Raw genomic sequence first — 17,131 nt, 5'->3', positions numbered from 1 at the left:
CATAGGGGAAATCTTCGTATCTTTGCGAGGCACGATTTCAAATAGCTCAGCTGTGTTCCCCAAGGCTGATTTCTCCACTCTAAGGCACTAGACTTCCATATTTCAGCTTTTGTCCATGTGCACTTTCTAAGTACCCGTGTCCAGGGTTGCAAAGCTACTGACAGAATGGCAGATGAAACAAAAGCTTCTTCTCTCCCCCTCTTCCTGCAGATATACAGTTTTGGAACATTTAACCCACCTAGCACCCGTGTCCAGACTTCTCTATCTCCCACTAACAAAAATGACTTAAACTTAGAAGTGCAAATGCTACTTTATTTTATGTTCATAGTTTATCGCCTTCCTTTTTGGCTACAGCTTGCTTTATGCGATAAGGTTCAGTCACTGGATGCTTTATGCCTTGGGTCTTATGTGCTGCAATTTGTTTTCCAGCCAAAGATCAAGTAGCAGTCTTTCCATTATTTTTTATCCCTGCTTCCCTTCTTTCCTGCTTAACCTTTTGTCCCCTGTAGAATTTAGGCAAATCCAGCAGTCTTTATATTCTGGCAAAATTGTACTTGGGGGCTAAATTCTACTTAAACCCAGTGACAGTTTTGGTTGGATACAGATTTTTCCCTTACTTGGTTTGTACAAAAACTTAAATTGAAGGGAAAACAAGATCAAGTGGTTTGAAAGGCGCGATGCACTGAGACTTGCTTTTGGAAAAACTGTACTCGTAGTCCGGTAGATCAGACTTTACATTTCATTACAAGTAAAGAGAAGGTGTGATTTAATTGCAGTCACGTTTATTTGCAGTTTCTATACACACTTTCTAGGTAATCAAACTTTTCTGACACATTTTTTGAGAGGGGTTCACAATGAAACTGTCACCGTTTTTACTAAAAATAAATACAAGACTTAAAGTGTTGCACAGCTCTAAAATATACAAAGGCTTGGATTTAATGTAAACTTTGAAAACATTTTACAAAAGAAACCATCTTTGCAACAATTTAAAAAGTTCATATTTACAAATATTACAAAAATACAAAATGGATGCAAGTCCATAAACCATTGTCTTTTCTGCCAGCATGAACTGGTGCTAGTACCAAAATAGTTACACTGTAACCTTCTTATTTTTTTTTTATTTTTTTTAATTCTTTAAGTCATAACCTACAGTATTTCTCTATATCTGCCACCATTGCAGCAAATGCACTCAATCACTGACCTTTGGCAAAAGCAAATATATGCTTTATTTGCTACAACTATTCCATCTTCTCTATGCTGCCATGAAAAAAAAAAAATAAAAAAAAAGGGGGGAGAAAATGTTACTTTTCAGAACACACAGCTGTGTAACTTCCAAAATCATTTCCAGAACATCAGTGCAAACAACGGAACAACAGGTTGAAATGATGGTTCACTGGTGGCCATCAGGCACGTCCTGTGCCCTGTTTCAAGTTGTCTGATGTTCCCCTTGTTCTACAGCTTGTCCTCCAGTGCCTTGGAGGCACACCTGCAACACCAAAGGGGTCTCCCTCCATTTCTTTTCCCCTGCCTCCCACATTTGCTATGAACTCTTTTCTTCACAGTGGATTTACAGTGGCTTTGTTTGGGTTTCGATCTGCTGAATAGAAAATAGGAAGAAAGCCCCTCATAGATTTTACACAAAATAAGACTATATCTCAATGTGATTGTTCTCTGGTCATTTTGTATGTGAAGTATTGCCTCACAATTCAAGTCAAAACACATTTTAGTGTATATTTATATATGGCACCTATTGAATTGTTGACTGGTAATAAAAAGTGGTATCACCAAAGTCAATTCAGCTGTATTCTCTTTACAGTTCTGAATGATTCTTTAAAGCACATAGAACACTAGAACACCTTTAAGGGTAAACATGTTATAAAAGAGCTCCTGGTAAAATTTTAGGGAAAATGACTTAAGATGACAAACTAAGGAGTTTCTGCCCAATACCTAAACTTCCTTTACTCATGTTCTCCAGAAAGTGTTTTGTTATACGCTATACAATTCCTATTAAAACATTCCCATTCATTCATTTCACTTGTGTTTAGACTTATTTTCTTAACTAAGCTACTAATGTGACTAGCCTGTAATTTCCAAACCTCACCCCACCTACCTTTTTAAAAACTACGTTAGACTTCCCTGTTTTGAAGCCCTTTAGCTGATTTACCACCCCTCTTCCCAACACACGTACCACATGCATAGTGATTCCATCTGGCATACTGCACACAACCAGACTACACAGGAGGACGGTAGGATACCCTGAATTATATATTTCTTGTGGTAAATGCTAGACAAAATGAGACACAAACCTTATGGGAAATAACATTCAGGATTTGTGTTAAACCATTCTGACTTGCTCAAGCTCTTTAAAATCATAACCGCTTTAGGTTGAACCTTCCTCTTAAAAACACAATCTGCCCTCTTTTAAAACTCTCAGCTTTATGCATTACATGAATAAAAGCACAAAAAAAAAATAAAAAAAAAGGAAAAACCCATTTCACACATCCCACTTCCCTATTATTTACTTATGCTTAAAGCCAGCTTTGAGTTGATTTCTTTAGTACCAAAGTACGCTCCTTCTGCCATCCTACTCAACCTGTCCTACTGCACACCAAATTCCTTCTTGTAATATTTTCTCTGCACTAACCTTTCCTCTGTTCCTCTACTCCAAAGCATATCCTACAGCAAACAACACCAACTGCACAAATTTTGGACAAAGAGGGCCTTGTTCTCTGAGTAGCATGGTCAGGCTACATCATTGGAAACCACAATGGCCCAAAGGAGAGTCAGGCCAACGACTGGTTTTATTTCATTTAGAAATTAAAAGCATAAAGCAACTTGTGGGTTAAGTTTAAAAGTACACGTCCTTTCAGTTTTAAGACAAGAAAATTCAAGTAACTTCAAGTAATTCAGCTTTTATTTCCCTGCCTTCATTTGTATCAAAGCAGTTGCTTTGACTTGTCTCCTCTCCCGCCCCATCCCAGTCCCCCACCCTGTTGCACATTTCTGGTGAACCCAGACAAAATCCAAACTGTATGTGGCTGGCATAATGAACCAGAGCTTTCCCCTTCCCGGATTCGCAATGAATATAAATAATGCATACACATACCTATTTCCCAGCTACATTTTCACAGTGTCATTTTTGTAAATATTTAGGTAGCATGAATCTCATCAGCACAAAGAGAAAGCTTCACTGAAAACTCATCGCAGATATTTACTGATAAATTGAAAGCGCTTGTTGCATGCTTATAATTTATTTGTTTCCCTTAAGAGCCAGAAACTAATCATGTTTAAAGATTATAGTTACCAGGTTATGACTGTGTTATGTATCCCAATAGCCTAATAGGAATACGAAAGGAAGTACTATTTCCTCGCGTCTATTCCCGCCCAAGCAGTCCCTGTTAGCACGAAGGCCCAGGGGACACTGTCAGATGGGACCGTTTGGGGCTTCGTATTAAAAATGACTTAGTTGTGTCAGAAGCACGCCTGCCTTCCCAGCCGGTTATCACAGTGAAACTCACAGCTGCACTTTCCAGTTAGCTTGTTGGGAGCTACGTTAGAAAGACAAATGGTTGCTTTAATCCGATCTCAGCCTTTTCGTTTTGTTAGCTAAGGTGGAGAATTCCTTTCGACTGTTAAATGTCGTCTTTGAGGCTTATATGGCACCGAAAGTGGTTGTTGGTGGCCATGTGAATTTATGCTTGATATGAAAATGGTATTCACAGAATACAGTTATTACATTTGACTTCTTTTGTCTTCTATAAACAAAGTTGTTATGCAGTAAATTGTTTGCCACGTGTCCACTTTTTGATAATTCTATTTACAAATTTCTATCAAAAATATGGTATTTACATATGCTTTGTTAATTTCTTCTAAATTTTGTTTCAGCTCATTTTAGTGTAGAAAAATACCAATCCTCAAGAGCATTTGCTTTTTTATTTTTCTCCCTAGGGAAGCACTACAGTGAGGGATTTCTTTCTAGATGGGCAACTTCTGGGAAAAAAAAATAACACAAAAAGTCTCTCTGAACTCTACGAAAAGTGTATAGCCTTGAAATCTACAGTGACAACAGAAATGAGAGTGGGATAAATGAAATGAAGCTAAAAGAAAACAGAATAGGCGTAGCATATCTTTCTACTTTTAGAAAATGTAGAGTAATAAATAGCTACAGCTGTAGTCCTGTTTCCCCAGCATCTGACGAACACAAACACATTTAAGCATCGATATTGCCCTGCAAGTATTATTATTATTATTTCTTTGACTGCTACAGCATTGCCCTCTTATATTCACATCCTTACACAACCCACGTGGTGTCAGCAGTCCCTGGCAGCCTATGTTGAGCTCTGAGAAGACCGGTCATCGTGGGGGCTGCCGTCCGAGTTCTCGGTCTCTCCCTCCGAGATGGCCTGCATCGGCGTGTTGTACAGCCTGCAGCGCACGCTGTACCGGCTGCTGCTGGCTGCCGGTGGCGCCCGGGAGCGCCCCACTCGCGAAGATGCTGACATGGGAAAGCTCTTGGAGGAGAATCCTTCCGCGTTGACCCTCGGGGAGCAGGGGGACAGCGGGGACAGCGCATCGGGGCTCGCTGCTTGGGGAGACTCGTCCAGGCTTTGGGGTGCCTCCGCCGTCAGCTCTCCGGGAGACTTGGGCAGAATTGGACTCTTCAGGATTTCTGTGGCGGACATCCTGTAGCTAGAATCAGACCGACTGCCCTTTTTAAGGAGCAGTAGCTTAAATTCCTCGTTAGATGTGTTGGACTTCTTGGCATTCCTGTATATAAGCCCAGGGGACCTCTGGCTGCTTATGGGAGCACCTGTGCTGCTGGCGGGCGGCGCGCTGCTGGCGGGCAGCATACTGCTGGCGGGCGGCTGGCTGCTTGTCCCAGAGGAAGCTCTCAATCTGTTCCTGACAGACAGGTCTCCGGAGTCTTTTCTCCCAAGAACTTTCCTTTTTGATCTGTAACAATACAGAGGAACGCTCTTTCATACGCTATCTTTGTAGAAGAACGCTTCACACTAGCCTGCAGTTTCATGGATTAACCATGCTTTTAAACTAGCTGGAGCTCCCTTATCCCTCTCAATCTTACCCAGTTCTTCCAAAAACAATTCATGCACAAACTGCTCTTTATAAAGACAATGATGCCTGAGTCTCAGGTTAGCCAAATACTCATCATAACCCATTTAATATCAGAAATCTGTAATTTCAGCTGTGATCACAAATTTCAGCTGAATACAAAACATGCTAAACTAGAAGAGATGCCTTCTCATCACTTCAGTGTGAACGCTCACTCTTTAAGACAGAGCTGGGGGGCAGCACCCAGAAACCACCATGGGGACTTTTCTTTGGAGATGTGTGTTTATTAGAGAGAACAGTCTGATGTTATTTCTAAAGCATCCTACACATGCTGTAAATACTCATAATGCACACATGTGACCAGTACCCACTGCTCCTGACCCCTGGTAATATGGTTAGCATCGTCGATGCCATTATATAATGCCAACACCCATAATGTGTAAGCTAGCACCAGTGGGACTTCAGGACTTTCAGTCCCATCTCGTGCACGCCACCACACCACACCAGCTATGTCTGCTGGCGGGCAGGACAAAGCCTAACCACAAGAAGGCTAGATCACCTGTGAATGACTGCAAACAGGTCCTCAGTAGTGCGAGGTTTGTTGGGAGACACAAAAACGTCCTCAGCATCAGCCTGAGAGTCTTCACTCAGCGGGGACATGATGGAGTCGTCACTTGGAGAAGACTCTAAGATAAGGACAGAAGCCACGGTTAGAGTCTGACCACTGCCATGTTCTGAAGCAGTGCTGCTAAGGCAAGGTGTGAGATCAGTGTGTGAGCCAGAGGCCAGTGCTGGTGACACAGACTTTATCCTCTAACTACCGTGCACGTTGCATGTCGGAGCCATGCAGCGGGCACTGCTAGGGCCCAAGAGCAGGACCTCGTGCTTGCAGTACAGGCACTGGCACCACCCTCCTGCACAGCGGGGCAGTGCTCCTCCCTCTCCTGTTTTTGTCTGGCACGTAGCACAAGGGAAGAAGCATTTATCAGAGAAATACACCCCTCTGAGAGAGTACACAGCCTCTCTGGGTGGCTGCTCTGCTGTCAGACCAGGAGGGCTCACCAGGGCCTGTGGAGTGGCACCTCCAGCCCTCAGGGCACCCAGCTTTGTCACCCTGTCACTGCCAATCACACCCCACCCAGCACAGACAGAGGACACAACTGACCTTTCAGCGATGGCTCTTCTGTGCCACCCGCTGGCTCGTCCGCCCTGCCGGCATCGGAGGCACTTTTGGTAGGAATACCTGATGCGATGTCATTCTCCTGCTTACAACTCGCTTCACCGAGCAAGTTTACCGCTGCCGTCTCTGATTCGAAGCTGATATTCCCAGGCACATGGTGGCTTAAATCGAGTTGGTGCTTAAGCTGGTCGCTGACATCCACTCCCTGCGCCTGAGCAGGGCTTTCAGCTGCAGGGCCAGGCTCCAGCTGCTGCCCACCGCCACCAGAGAGCTCCGGCTGCGTGCGTTCGGGGTGGCCGTCTACTTCTGCTCCTTGGTTAGCTTTCTCTGCTTCGTAATCACCTGTGGGGATGGCTGAACCTTTCTGAAACCCTTCTGTAGGAACGGCACAAGACTGATTCAGAGCACTGTCTGGCAAGCGCTCGGCGGCCAGGGGCACTTGGTCCTTCACAGGTTTGATTTCAACCAGAGCCGCGCTTGCTGAAGTTAGGGTTTCTTGCTCGCAGTTACTCTGCCCGCTGAAAGAGGAGCTCTTTTCTAAGGGCGGTTTTCCAGGGCCCATTTCTACTGGGGAAGCATCGATGTACGGCATGATGGCCTCCTCAGTGGAGTACTGCCGTGATACCGGCTTCTTGGTTAGGGGCGGCCTCATTTTGCCCGGCGAAACATCATTTGCCACCAGCGCGGTCTCTCGGACGCAGAGCAGGTCAGGAGTGCTGCCCTTCTGCTTTGCTTCTTCGGGCCTGTTGACAGCCCTGAGGTGCACGGACTTGAGGACGGAGGGCGTGATGGCGAGGGCAGAGGGCGGGCTGGGGCTGAGGGCTTCTCCCACCGTGTTCTGCTTGCTGGGGTTGAAGGCGTGCAGCTGGTGCCGGTGAGCGAACGGTTTGTTCAGGACGCTGTGAAGAGCACTTAGGTCGAGATGGGTCGGAGGTATAATCGGGAGTTCGAGGTCTTTGCTTGCAGACACGGTGCCGTCTTTAGAGAGCGGCTGTTGCAGCGACGACTTCCTCTCGGGTACTTTCGGCTTTCTCTTGCTGCCCCCCGGAGACAAGGGTCCGGAGAAGAAGGCAGTCGGGAAGGAGGAGGTTGGCGTCTCCGACTGGCTCGAGTACCCGCTGGAGGGCGAGGCCAGACCCGCCAGCTTCTCCGGCGAGGCCAGCTTGAACTCGCTGTCGACGGAAGGGAGGGATGGGGTGGTGGCCCGTGACCCGGACTGCGACGTCTGGGACTCGGAGCTCTCTGGCGACTTGATGCACTCTATGACCGTGGTACCCGTAGCAGTGCTCGAATTAGATAAAGACCTGTAAGGATCGCTAGATTTCAAGTCGTTCAGGAGCCAGAGGTCTGCATAGTGAGGTTGTTCAGCACCTTCGTCTTTAAAGGACGGCATGTCGGCCGTGTCGAACTGAGCGTCCTTCAGGCCGCCGTCACTCTGGCTCGCCCAGGGCAGCTCGGATTTGGGTGGCAGGCTCGAGCCCTCCGCTCTGGAAGGTGTGTTGGAAAACTCAAGCGGTAGCTTCATTTCCCTGGCGGTGTGCGACACGTGCTGCCCGCTGCTAATCTTTGGTTCTTTCTTCTCGGGAAGATCCACGCTGCCCTCAGATTTCCTCAAAGATGAGCTGCGTTTTGGTGGGGCTGGCTTTGCCTTTGGTTTCTTCAGAGAGATGCTCTGCCGTCCCTGCCTCCTGTGGTTCACGCACTCCTGCCAGGCACAGTCGGCCAGGCTGGAGGTCACGCTCGCCGTCTGGCCGCTCTCGGAGCCTGCGGCTGCATAGTTGCAAATATAGCTCTTGTTACCCTTGAGACCACAGTCAAAGTGCATGGAGGTATAGTATCCTTCAGTATCCACGGAGAAGTGTGAGCTAGTGTCTGCCTTGTCAGAGGGGGTCTTCTCTAGGAAGCTGTCGTACGTGGCCATGCTCGTGAAGCTCGGGCATCCCAGGCTGTCGGCCTTGGGGCGCTCGGGGCTGAAGTCCTGGCGACAGGAGGCATCGTGGTGGTGGTGCAGGTAGTTCCACTCGCTGTCGCTCGTGTTGCTGTTGTTGGGGTCATCAAGTAAATCTGCCACGGTAGAGGTGAAGGAGCTCGCCCTGTGGCCTCTGACCTTGTCCACGTGGTCACCAAACTGCTCCGTGATGAAGACGCTCGAGTCCTCGTTGGCGTTGGGAGCGGTGTTGAGGGACAGCTCGGAGTCACAGTGCGAGGAGCCCGTCAGTGGCGGAGAGGCAGCAGGAGGAATGGTTTCGGATGTCTGAGAGGGACACGTGGAGCTGCTCCCACTCCAGTTGCCGCTGGAGGACTGGTGGTCATCCTTCTGGTCCATGTGGCTGCTGAGCAGGACTCCTGCCGTGGAGATGGAGTGAATGGGGCTCCCAAAGGTGTCCGAGTTGGATGAAATCTCGCAGCTTCCTGAATCTGCCATCCTCGACAGTCGCGACCTCCCTCTCTCACCGATGCTGTGCTCGGGGCTGTGCAGGTGCTGAGGGCACGTTAAACCTAGGGGCTGGTGCTCTTGTGAACCCTGTTTGCTCAGGACCTCCTTCCCCTTTTTCGGGAGCCTCTCCTGGCTGGCTAGGAAGTGCTCTGCCTCATATGCCGAACTCTTGGTGGCGGCGGCTGGGTCGCCCTCGCTGGCTCTTGCACCCTCACGAGGGAGGCTCCGTGAGCGGATGCGGTTGCTGACGGCGGCAGCGAAGACGGCATCCCCGTTGTCCGCCAGCACCAAAATGTTGCCGGCAGAGTGCGAGAGGGAGGCGACCACGCTCTGCCCCCTCTGCGCGCGGATGCGGCGCCGGGAGGGAGCGGCGATCAGGATTTCTTCCGTCTGGCACTCCGAGTCCCTGGTCCCCGACCGCCGGCTGCCGGCGCTGGAGAAGTCCGGGTTGGCGTGCACAATCACGCTGCGCTCCCTCGCCACCGGCGACTCGTCCGAATCTAGGGTACACGTAAAGCTGGGTGAGAGGCAGCTTCGCGCGTCCCGACACGAGACGACCCGCGGAGAAACCCAAGAAGCATATCTGCATTTAATCTTGCTGAGTTTTGTACCAAAGCTAGCTCGGCTATAAAATGTACACAAGGCAGACCTCATCGCAGTGAGGTGGGAAATTCTGCTAGTCTTGCAATGTGATCTCAGTTCTCCTGTTTCTGCAATGTGATCTCACGCAGAGCTGATCTCGCTGTGGTAAATATTAAGATGAATATTAACTTTTCAGTTTTTGTCACTGTACTGCAGCTGGTTACAGGCAGTTGTCAGGAGTGGCTGCCTGACAAAACACTCCGTAAACTTCTAAAAATAATTATATTCTATCTATCTTTTCAGAATTTCCATTATCTGCTTCTTTCCTACCAAGAATATTTGCACAGTAACAGGATCTTTGTTTCATAGGTTCTCTGGTTGCTTATTCCCTATGATAAACACATTCCTTCTGCCTCCGATCAAATTTCACAGCAACTGACCGAGATATCAGAGTCATCTTCAGATGCAGATGAACATTAAGAAATAATGATCCTGTTCATTTAGTTTCGGGTTCAGACCAATTTTACACTGTATTTGCCCTCAACAGAGTTGCTCCTAGTTTACCCGCAAAAGAAGCAAGGCAAGCCACTTGATTTCAAGCAAATATCCTTGGTAATAAAGAACGCAAGGAAGGACTTGAGGACAAGCATGACAAAGAAAAGGAACTTTTAGCAAAGCTTTCAGTGGGGTACCAGCAGCTGTCTCTAATGCGGATATCCAGCTGATATCTGAGTGAGTTGTGACAGCTCATCACTTTGCTGAGCAACATCTGTCATTTCTTTACCTTCAGATCCCCTCACACAAGAAAAAACTTTCACTTAATCTAGTTACTTTTTATGCACGCAACTATGGGTTTATAACAAAAATAAAATGGAAAAAAAATAACTGATTAACATTTACACGATAAGAGCTGAACACGTACATCTATATTACTCGGTAAGGCCCCCGTACGTCAGGGCCATATGGAGTAATATAGCTTTGCTTACTGCAGTAAATCAAAAAAACAAAACACATCATTCCCAAACTCCACAACCAGTTATGCTTTCAAGGATTCATATCTTTGGAAGGCCAGCTACCAGCTCATATCCCTGCAATTTAAGTTGGTTAGAAAGCTATCTATGGAAGAGTTGTATTTATACTACACCTATTTCTTGTTGCACTCTTCTGGGGATGCCAGAGATGGTTTTCCTCCTCCTCAACTTTCGTCTCCGCTGTAGTACAGATTGTGAATGAACAAGAGAGCAGCGTATACTAGCCTCTCTGTCAAAACCAACTCCTGCAACCCATAAATAGGTCTCATTAGCCTTTAGAAATAGTAAACAAATTTTCATGGCTGGAACACAGTGGAGGTATGTGAGCTTGGATTAAGCCTGTGAATAAACATAAGGGAGCCCTTATATAGCTCTTATGTGAATTATATTACAGTATATCACAGTTTTACATTTAATTCCAGCTCCCCCTCAGCAGCCTGGTCTGCCAAAAGTAACACAAGGACTAAAAAAAAAAAAAAAAAAGAAAAAAAAAAAAAGAAAGAAAGAGAGAAAAGGAAAAGAAAAATAAAAAGAAACGAAAAGAAAACGAGGAAGGAAAATACAGTTGAGGGCTCCTGGTAGCAGGGCATCTTTCTTATAACTATTTATCCATCTGTCACAGGGACAATGACAGTTACTTGTCTGCAAGGAGCAATCTTTTCAGCTACAGCCTGACTTACTTTAAGCAACTAAGCATAAGGAAACAATTTAAATTTTAATGCCAAATTACATTAGTTGGGGGCTTCTTAGGAGACCAATATGCCACAAGGGCTACCATTTCAGAAAGGAGTAAGACAGCTAAAATGGGGCAAAGTCCACATGCAAGTTTAGAGAGCAGTTTCCTTGACTATTGCACATGGCCACGGATGAAATAAATGGGCAGCAGGTATTGTGCACCAGCACGTGGCCTGATTTTCCCAAGCGCTCAGCTTGCAGCAAGACACACAGGAGTCCGCTCTGGGAATCAGCTCACACATTTACCATCCTAAATTTGGATTTAGGAGCCCAAGTTCACATGCACACCTATTTATAACCATGGTCATGCAGAATGGGCAAGAATTCCTCCTTTTCTCTATGTTTCTATGGAATTGCCACAGGGAAGTCTCTTTGACTTTGTTTTTTACACTGTGGTCAATCTAAAATTAAAAGGAGGCCCACCAAAAGACCGGCTGTGGTCTCGCACAGCTATACGCTTCTGCTCTCTAAAGCTGACGTGGGACAGGTCGGAAAAAATGTGCCAGGTCCATAAAAACACTAACATTGGGATCATTGGTACAGTGGTTTGTAATCTTAAGAAAAATGAACAAACCAAAGTAAACAAAATAATAATAATAAAAAAAAATCCTGATAAAAACTATTGTAATAGCGTATAATTATATAACACATAATTATACACAGACATACACATACATATTACAGTACATAACAATGTAAAACGTTAAAAAGTAACTTTCTTGTAAAAGTTCTTCTTGAAATCTACTACAGTGAAATAGAGGCTTCAGACAGATGTCCTGTAACCACCAATGCCCCTGGAATAAGCAGAGGAAGAACTTTCTTTAATATGGAAGGAAAGTGCTGTAAACTCCAACAACAGTCATTTCAAAAAAGTGAACATTTCTCGGGGTTGGGAGAAGCTTAAAGAACAAAACAGAAAAACAAAAGCAAACTCTTTGAAACGAAAATCAATCCGAATCATTGCTGGGTGTCCAGCAATTGTGAGTTATCCGAACATGCTCTGTGTGCCAGATGCACGGGTCATCTCCAGAGGAAAGTGGCAGAGGGTACGTCCTCCCCGTGACGCGTACAAATTATTCCCATTAGTGCTAATGAGAATGATACACATAAACATCCAGAAGATTACATACCATTCTTGATCTGTAAAATTTGGTTCCAGTGTATGGCAGGTGGAGTCTAGGCAAAAATTGCTATTACTGGAAAAATTCACATCGGTCCCAGGCCTAGCGCTGTAATTCTGCTCTGGATTGTGTGACGTTAGTGATGCTGGGCAGCCTACACACCTAGGGTCCTACGTGCTGTGGGGGCAGAGCATCACTCAACGCCTCGTGGACGCATGCCACTCTGTTCACTTCTTTCTGCAGGGGCTTTCATCGGGAGTGCCCAGCCTGGAGCAGGCAGCCCTCGGATACAGCTCCTTCTGCCCCAGGGGGATGGTGGGGCAGAAGGGATGCTGCAGTGAGCCCCCCAAAAAAATGAGGCCCTCAGACAGTTGGCAGCAAGTTCCTGGGAGCAGAGCGGGGCAGGGGGCGTGCAGCCCTCCCCTGGCACCACAGGTAGCTTGGCAGCCTGTCTTGTGGGAAGGCTGGGCACTGCCGATGGACACAAGCAGGAGCGACGTGACATGAGGGGACGTGACCTCCCCGCCAATCCCCCAGATTCTGGAAAAACACAATTAAACACCAGAATTTTCTCTGCGGCTAGCTGAGAGCTCCCCGCTTTTTCCCTGACTATTCATTTTCAAGTCTATAGCCGTGGAAGTCAGCCCACTTTATGCTCTTACATTAATCAAACCTTGGTGCAAAATATCATTGAGGAAAACTCAGATAAACCTTATGTTTACCATAGCCCTCTGGAAGGAGAGAAAGAGAAAGAGAGAAAGAGAAAAAAACAACCTGATTTTTGATTCTGGAAACAAGTCATCTATCACATTTAATAACCGATAAAGCTGATGCTTACACAAACAATTCTTGTTCAAATAAATCTAGTAAAATGCATCCAAATGTTATATAAATAAAAGAAAATGCCATTACTATACCTTCAGCATAGCTGCATATAAAGAGATCTCAGAGCGGTGGTTTGCATGCTACACAGTCATGACTTGCATGTTTAAAGCACTGCAAATAGTAGCCTACATTCTCTAGTTTCTCTTCTCCTGCTACACATGATAATCATATGATTAATCCTGGTGGCTTTCTGCATTATTTCAGTCAGCTACATTCGAAAAGCTATTTGAGGTCTTTGTGAACACAGGCTGTAGGTTATATACACAACAAAAGTACATTGTTTATACAGGGAGCCAGCGTTACGTTACACTGTACAACATGACTCGAAAAATGTGGGCCAAATTCATCCTAGATGCGGCTTCAGTGACTTCAGTGGGCACGCATGAGGGATGAATTTAGCCCACTCTCTTCCAGCAACTAAATCCTCAGGCCAGGGTCTATGCCCACAGACTGTAAAATCCAGCGACTTCAAACAAATTAAACAAAGTAAGCACTTGACCTCCCTCGAACCATGCAATAAATACAAAAAGAAATAGAAGAGATTTGTACCAGTGACATTGATGGGGATAATGCAAGAAGAAATCACTTGGGCATCTTGTTTCATTTTCTCCTCTGGAGTTGGGAGAGGTAGTGCTTTACTCCAATTGGTTTGCTTATCCAGTGTAGAAGGGATATTATGTATTGGATTTTTCGGCCTCTGCCCTAACATGACATCTGTATCTTCGTCCTCTGGTGGATGGGACTGCAAACGAATACATTCAGAATCAGTGTCTGCCACTCGGGCACGCGCGGCTGCTGTAGGAACAAAGCAGGCAGACAGATCAGCAATCAGTGACAGGGAGCAACCACGAGCTGCTCTGGGCAAGGCACACGGCGCTGCCTGCTCCCCGCTGCAGCGGCGATAACGCGGCGGGCGCAGGGGGCAAATACCTCACCGTGCGGGGAGCGGAGCAGCGCCTTCACGGGGCAGTACAGGACGCCCTCCTGCTCGGAAGGGGCACACGTCCCGTGTTTGCACGCTGCTGCCTTCAGTGCACACCCGCTTACCGTCGGCGTGACACCGGGGCACGCTTCTGCATCCACAGCCTTTGGAGCACAGCGGTCTGCTGCTAGCAGGGAGCACCGGCCCCGGGGAAACACTCGTTCAAGGACAGGCAGCAGAAGGCCTAAGGCTTTAAGCGAGACCCCTCCGCGCTTCGGGAAGTCACTCGCATCTCATTTTTACAAACTAGGGACGTGACCAGAAAAAAAGTTGCAGAAAACCGGCAGCGACGTGGTTGGAAGTGGCAGGTGTTAGCAGGGCCAGGGTCAGGAGGATGTCGGCCACAGGGAAGGTTGGCCACCACCAGAAGAAATTGGAAGTATTGTTTAGAAACCATGCAAATTTTTACAGCATGCTACAAGAAGCACTAAGTACGGAAGATAAAGAAACAGAGAGAAAAGTAAACTGCGTGGAAGCAACACAGAGGCTTTGTTTTCTTTGTGAAGCAAAACCAAATCCCCCAGCAGCACCCTGTCCTGCAAAGCTGTTGCAATTCCACCCAGTAACAGAGAAATAAATTAAGCAGGTTTTCATGTGGCACCAGCTACCGACCCCTTGTTTGGAGTCCCTTTGTTTAAAAAAAAAAACAACAAAACAAACTTCCCATTTTGTTTGGAAGGAGCGGAGGGGAGAAACACTCACCTTTTTCTGCCCAGTTCCCCCCCTTTTTCCATCAAAACATTCTTCCACAAGCCGTGACAACTCTTCCCCTAGCCCGGGAAGTCGATCTGCCTCCTCTTTAAACATGAAGAGCAGCACCTCTCAGGCTGGCTTTCTCCCCAGCCCTGAATTCCCAGCTGCCCAGCTACCCGACTTCTCCCTCATAACTGCTCTTTAAGCTTTCTTCGCCAATTTTTGGCGGAGACAAAACGCCACACTCCCCTCCGTGCCGGGGTCCAGCAGGCTGTGGTCTAGCGCGGCGCGCTCTCGCCAGCCTGCCTTTGTAGCTCTGCCATTCCTCCTCCCAGGCTTCGCACAAGTCCCCGGGGAACAAGCTGCCTCCAGCTCCAGACAGCGCTTACGCCCCAGCCCCAAAAGCATTTTGGATCCCAAAACCACGCTACTGGCTGTGGGGCAGGAGGACGCGCACTTACCTGGCCGCCGTCACCCCCCGCAGCACCCCGGGGCCGAGGGGACGTGTGTCCTCCTCCTCCCGCCCGCGGGGAGCCCCGCTTTCCCACGTAGGGTTTTAGCAAAACATCGCAGCCTTCTTTCTCTCTGCGGCTTTTGTGCCGATCCCCGGCAGACGTGAATAGCTCATATAAACTTCAAGCACAAAAGACTTTGTTTCCTAGGTAACTCCCCCCCCCAAAAAAAAAAGTTTGATGCATGCATGCAAAAAAAAAAAAAAAAAAACACACAACAAAAAAACCCCAAACCCTGCACACAGGCAGGCAGACACACAGAGGCTGCACCGGCTGCTGGCTCCTGCCAGGGTAACAATGGAGCAGGGGACAAAGCGGGTGAAGTGACCCCGGCTGCCAGAGCTCCTGCTCAGCAAACTGCGGCATCGCCGAGCATCCAAATGCACGTGTTCGTTCTGGCAATGCCCAAACCACTCCTTACCATTTGAAAAAATAAAAGCATTGGGCAAAAACTTTGCAAGAAAATGAAAAGCAGTCACTGCTGCTATGGGCTCTGTCCTGGACCAGGCCACTGAAAGGGGTGTTAGGATCAAGGAGGTGGCCTTGTGGCCATGAGCTCCTGAAACTGATCCCAGGTGGAGAGTGAAAGAGGGAAAAAGACGTCTTTATTGTGCCTTACTGACATCGGAAACAGAAGAGGCAGTAAAGTTAGCAAAGTGAAAAGCAAGCAAGAGGCAGGGTTAGGGTCTGGAAGGGAGAAGAGTGAGAGAGGGCTGTGAGCTGAGGATTGCTTGTTTTTCCAGTACCTTTCTACTCCAGGGGGTCATGTGGCAACACTCAACTGGGGAGGGCGAACGGGTGCTGTTAAACTATAAATGTGAAATGTGAAAAAAGAAAAAAAAAATTTAAATTAAAAACACAGACAAAATGTTGTTGGTAAAAGCACATTATTTCTGCCTGGATAAACGAGTGTCAGAGGAAAAACAACCTGAGCTTTCCACCTCGATTTCCAACCAACCGATCAGTCTGTTCTGATTTTTTTTTTTTTTTCTGTTTTTTTTTTCTGATCAGTCCCAGAACAAACTATTCTGTATAATGCAGCCCCACCTCATTCAAGTTCGCCTATGGGACCCATGTGAAGTCTGTGCTGATTTTGCTTACTCAGACCGGACGAAATTGTAAGGAAATTGGTTCGATCTCCTTCTACGGACATAGTTAAATTGTCCTAAGAATGTCTTGTATTGATTTGGGGAACTCAAACTGTGTACTGCCTGAAGCTGGAGCAGTGCAAGGTGCTTATCCAATTACATTATAAATGATCTATTTCATAATATAAGGATTTTTTTTTTTGCCTGAGGTATTTATAGGCAGCGGATATAAATAATGCTGGTCCTGAGGATGATTTATCAAATACGTCGATTGCCAAGGTTTCCTGATGTTATCATTACATTTCCAAGGCTGCAATCATTGTGTCAGGATGACAGCGGCCAATTGGCGTTTTGTCACATTTTATAATGCTTGAAAGGATAAAGAGGGATGCCCAGACTGTCCTAGGTCTTGCTGCATCCCTGCAGCTCTGAAGTCCTTTAACGGTGGAAGCTCTGGTTGGTTTGTTGCAACGTCCTATTTTCAAAACGAATGAGTGAAGGATGACTTCTTTCAAAACAGGAAATAAAATGAAAAAAGACAAAAGAAAAAAGGTCTGATCACCATGCTGGAAAGCTCTAGCAAGTGCTGTCTCCCCTGGCATTACTTAGCAGACCTGCCAAATGATCCTATGAGCATTGCTCTGCCCAAACATAATCGGTGCTGCTGTGATGAATAAAACACAAACCCTCATCTGAGACACTTTGCATTGTATGGTCTCCTTCCAAAATAATACAAGAAGGCGATGTTGAAGCTCCAAAGGCTGAATTCTCTGTCTCATCCTACCTTTTAGCTAGATATGCAACACCTCTCATTG

General features: G+C 46.7%; 1 protein-coding gene across 3 annotated transcripts in view; it reads right to left on the bottom strand.

Moving 5' to 3' along the window:
- Positions 1-765: 765 nt before the first annotated feature.
- The window catches only part of NHS (NHS actin remodeling regulator), a 241,985-nt gene continuing 225,619 nt past the window's right edge, over positions 766-17,131 (bottom strand). For 2 of the 3 annotated variants that reach the window (XM_068683804.1, XM_068683825.1), the window contains exons 4-9: positions 15,975-16,037; positions 13,591-13,783; positions 10,414-10,545; positions 6,236-9,187; positions 5,630-5,756; positions 766-4,953 (exon numbers count right to left, since the gene is read on the bottom strand). In XM_068683804.1, coding sequence (XP_068539905.1) covers positions 4,329-4,953; positions 5,630-5,756; positions 6,236-9,187; positions 10,414-10,545; positions 13,591-13,783; positions 15,975-16,037 — 4,092 coding nt within the window. In that variant the 3' untranslated portion in view covers positions 766-4,328. The remainder of the gene's footprint in view (positions 4,954-5,629; positions 5,757-6,235; positions 9,188-10,413; positions 10,546-13,590; positions 13,784-15,974; positions 16,038-17,131) is intronic. The other variant, XM_068683816.1, reaches the window with a different exon arrangement.

Source organism: Anas acuta, chromosome 1 (assembly GCF_963932015.1).
Source record: "Anas acuta chromosome 1, bAnaAcu1.1, whole genome shotgun sequence".
Classification (NCBI taxonomy): Eukaryota; Metazoa; Chordata; class Aves; order Anseriformes; family Anatidae; genus Anas; species Anas acuta.
Note: the sequence above shows the minus strand (reverse complement) of the source record. Positions and strands in the feature narration are given on the sequence as shown.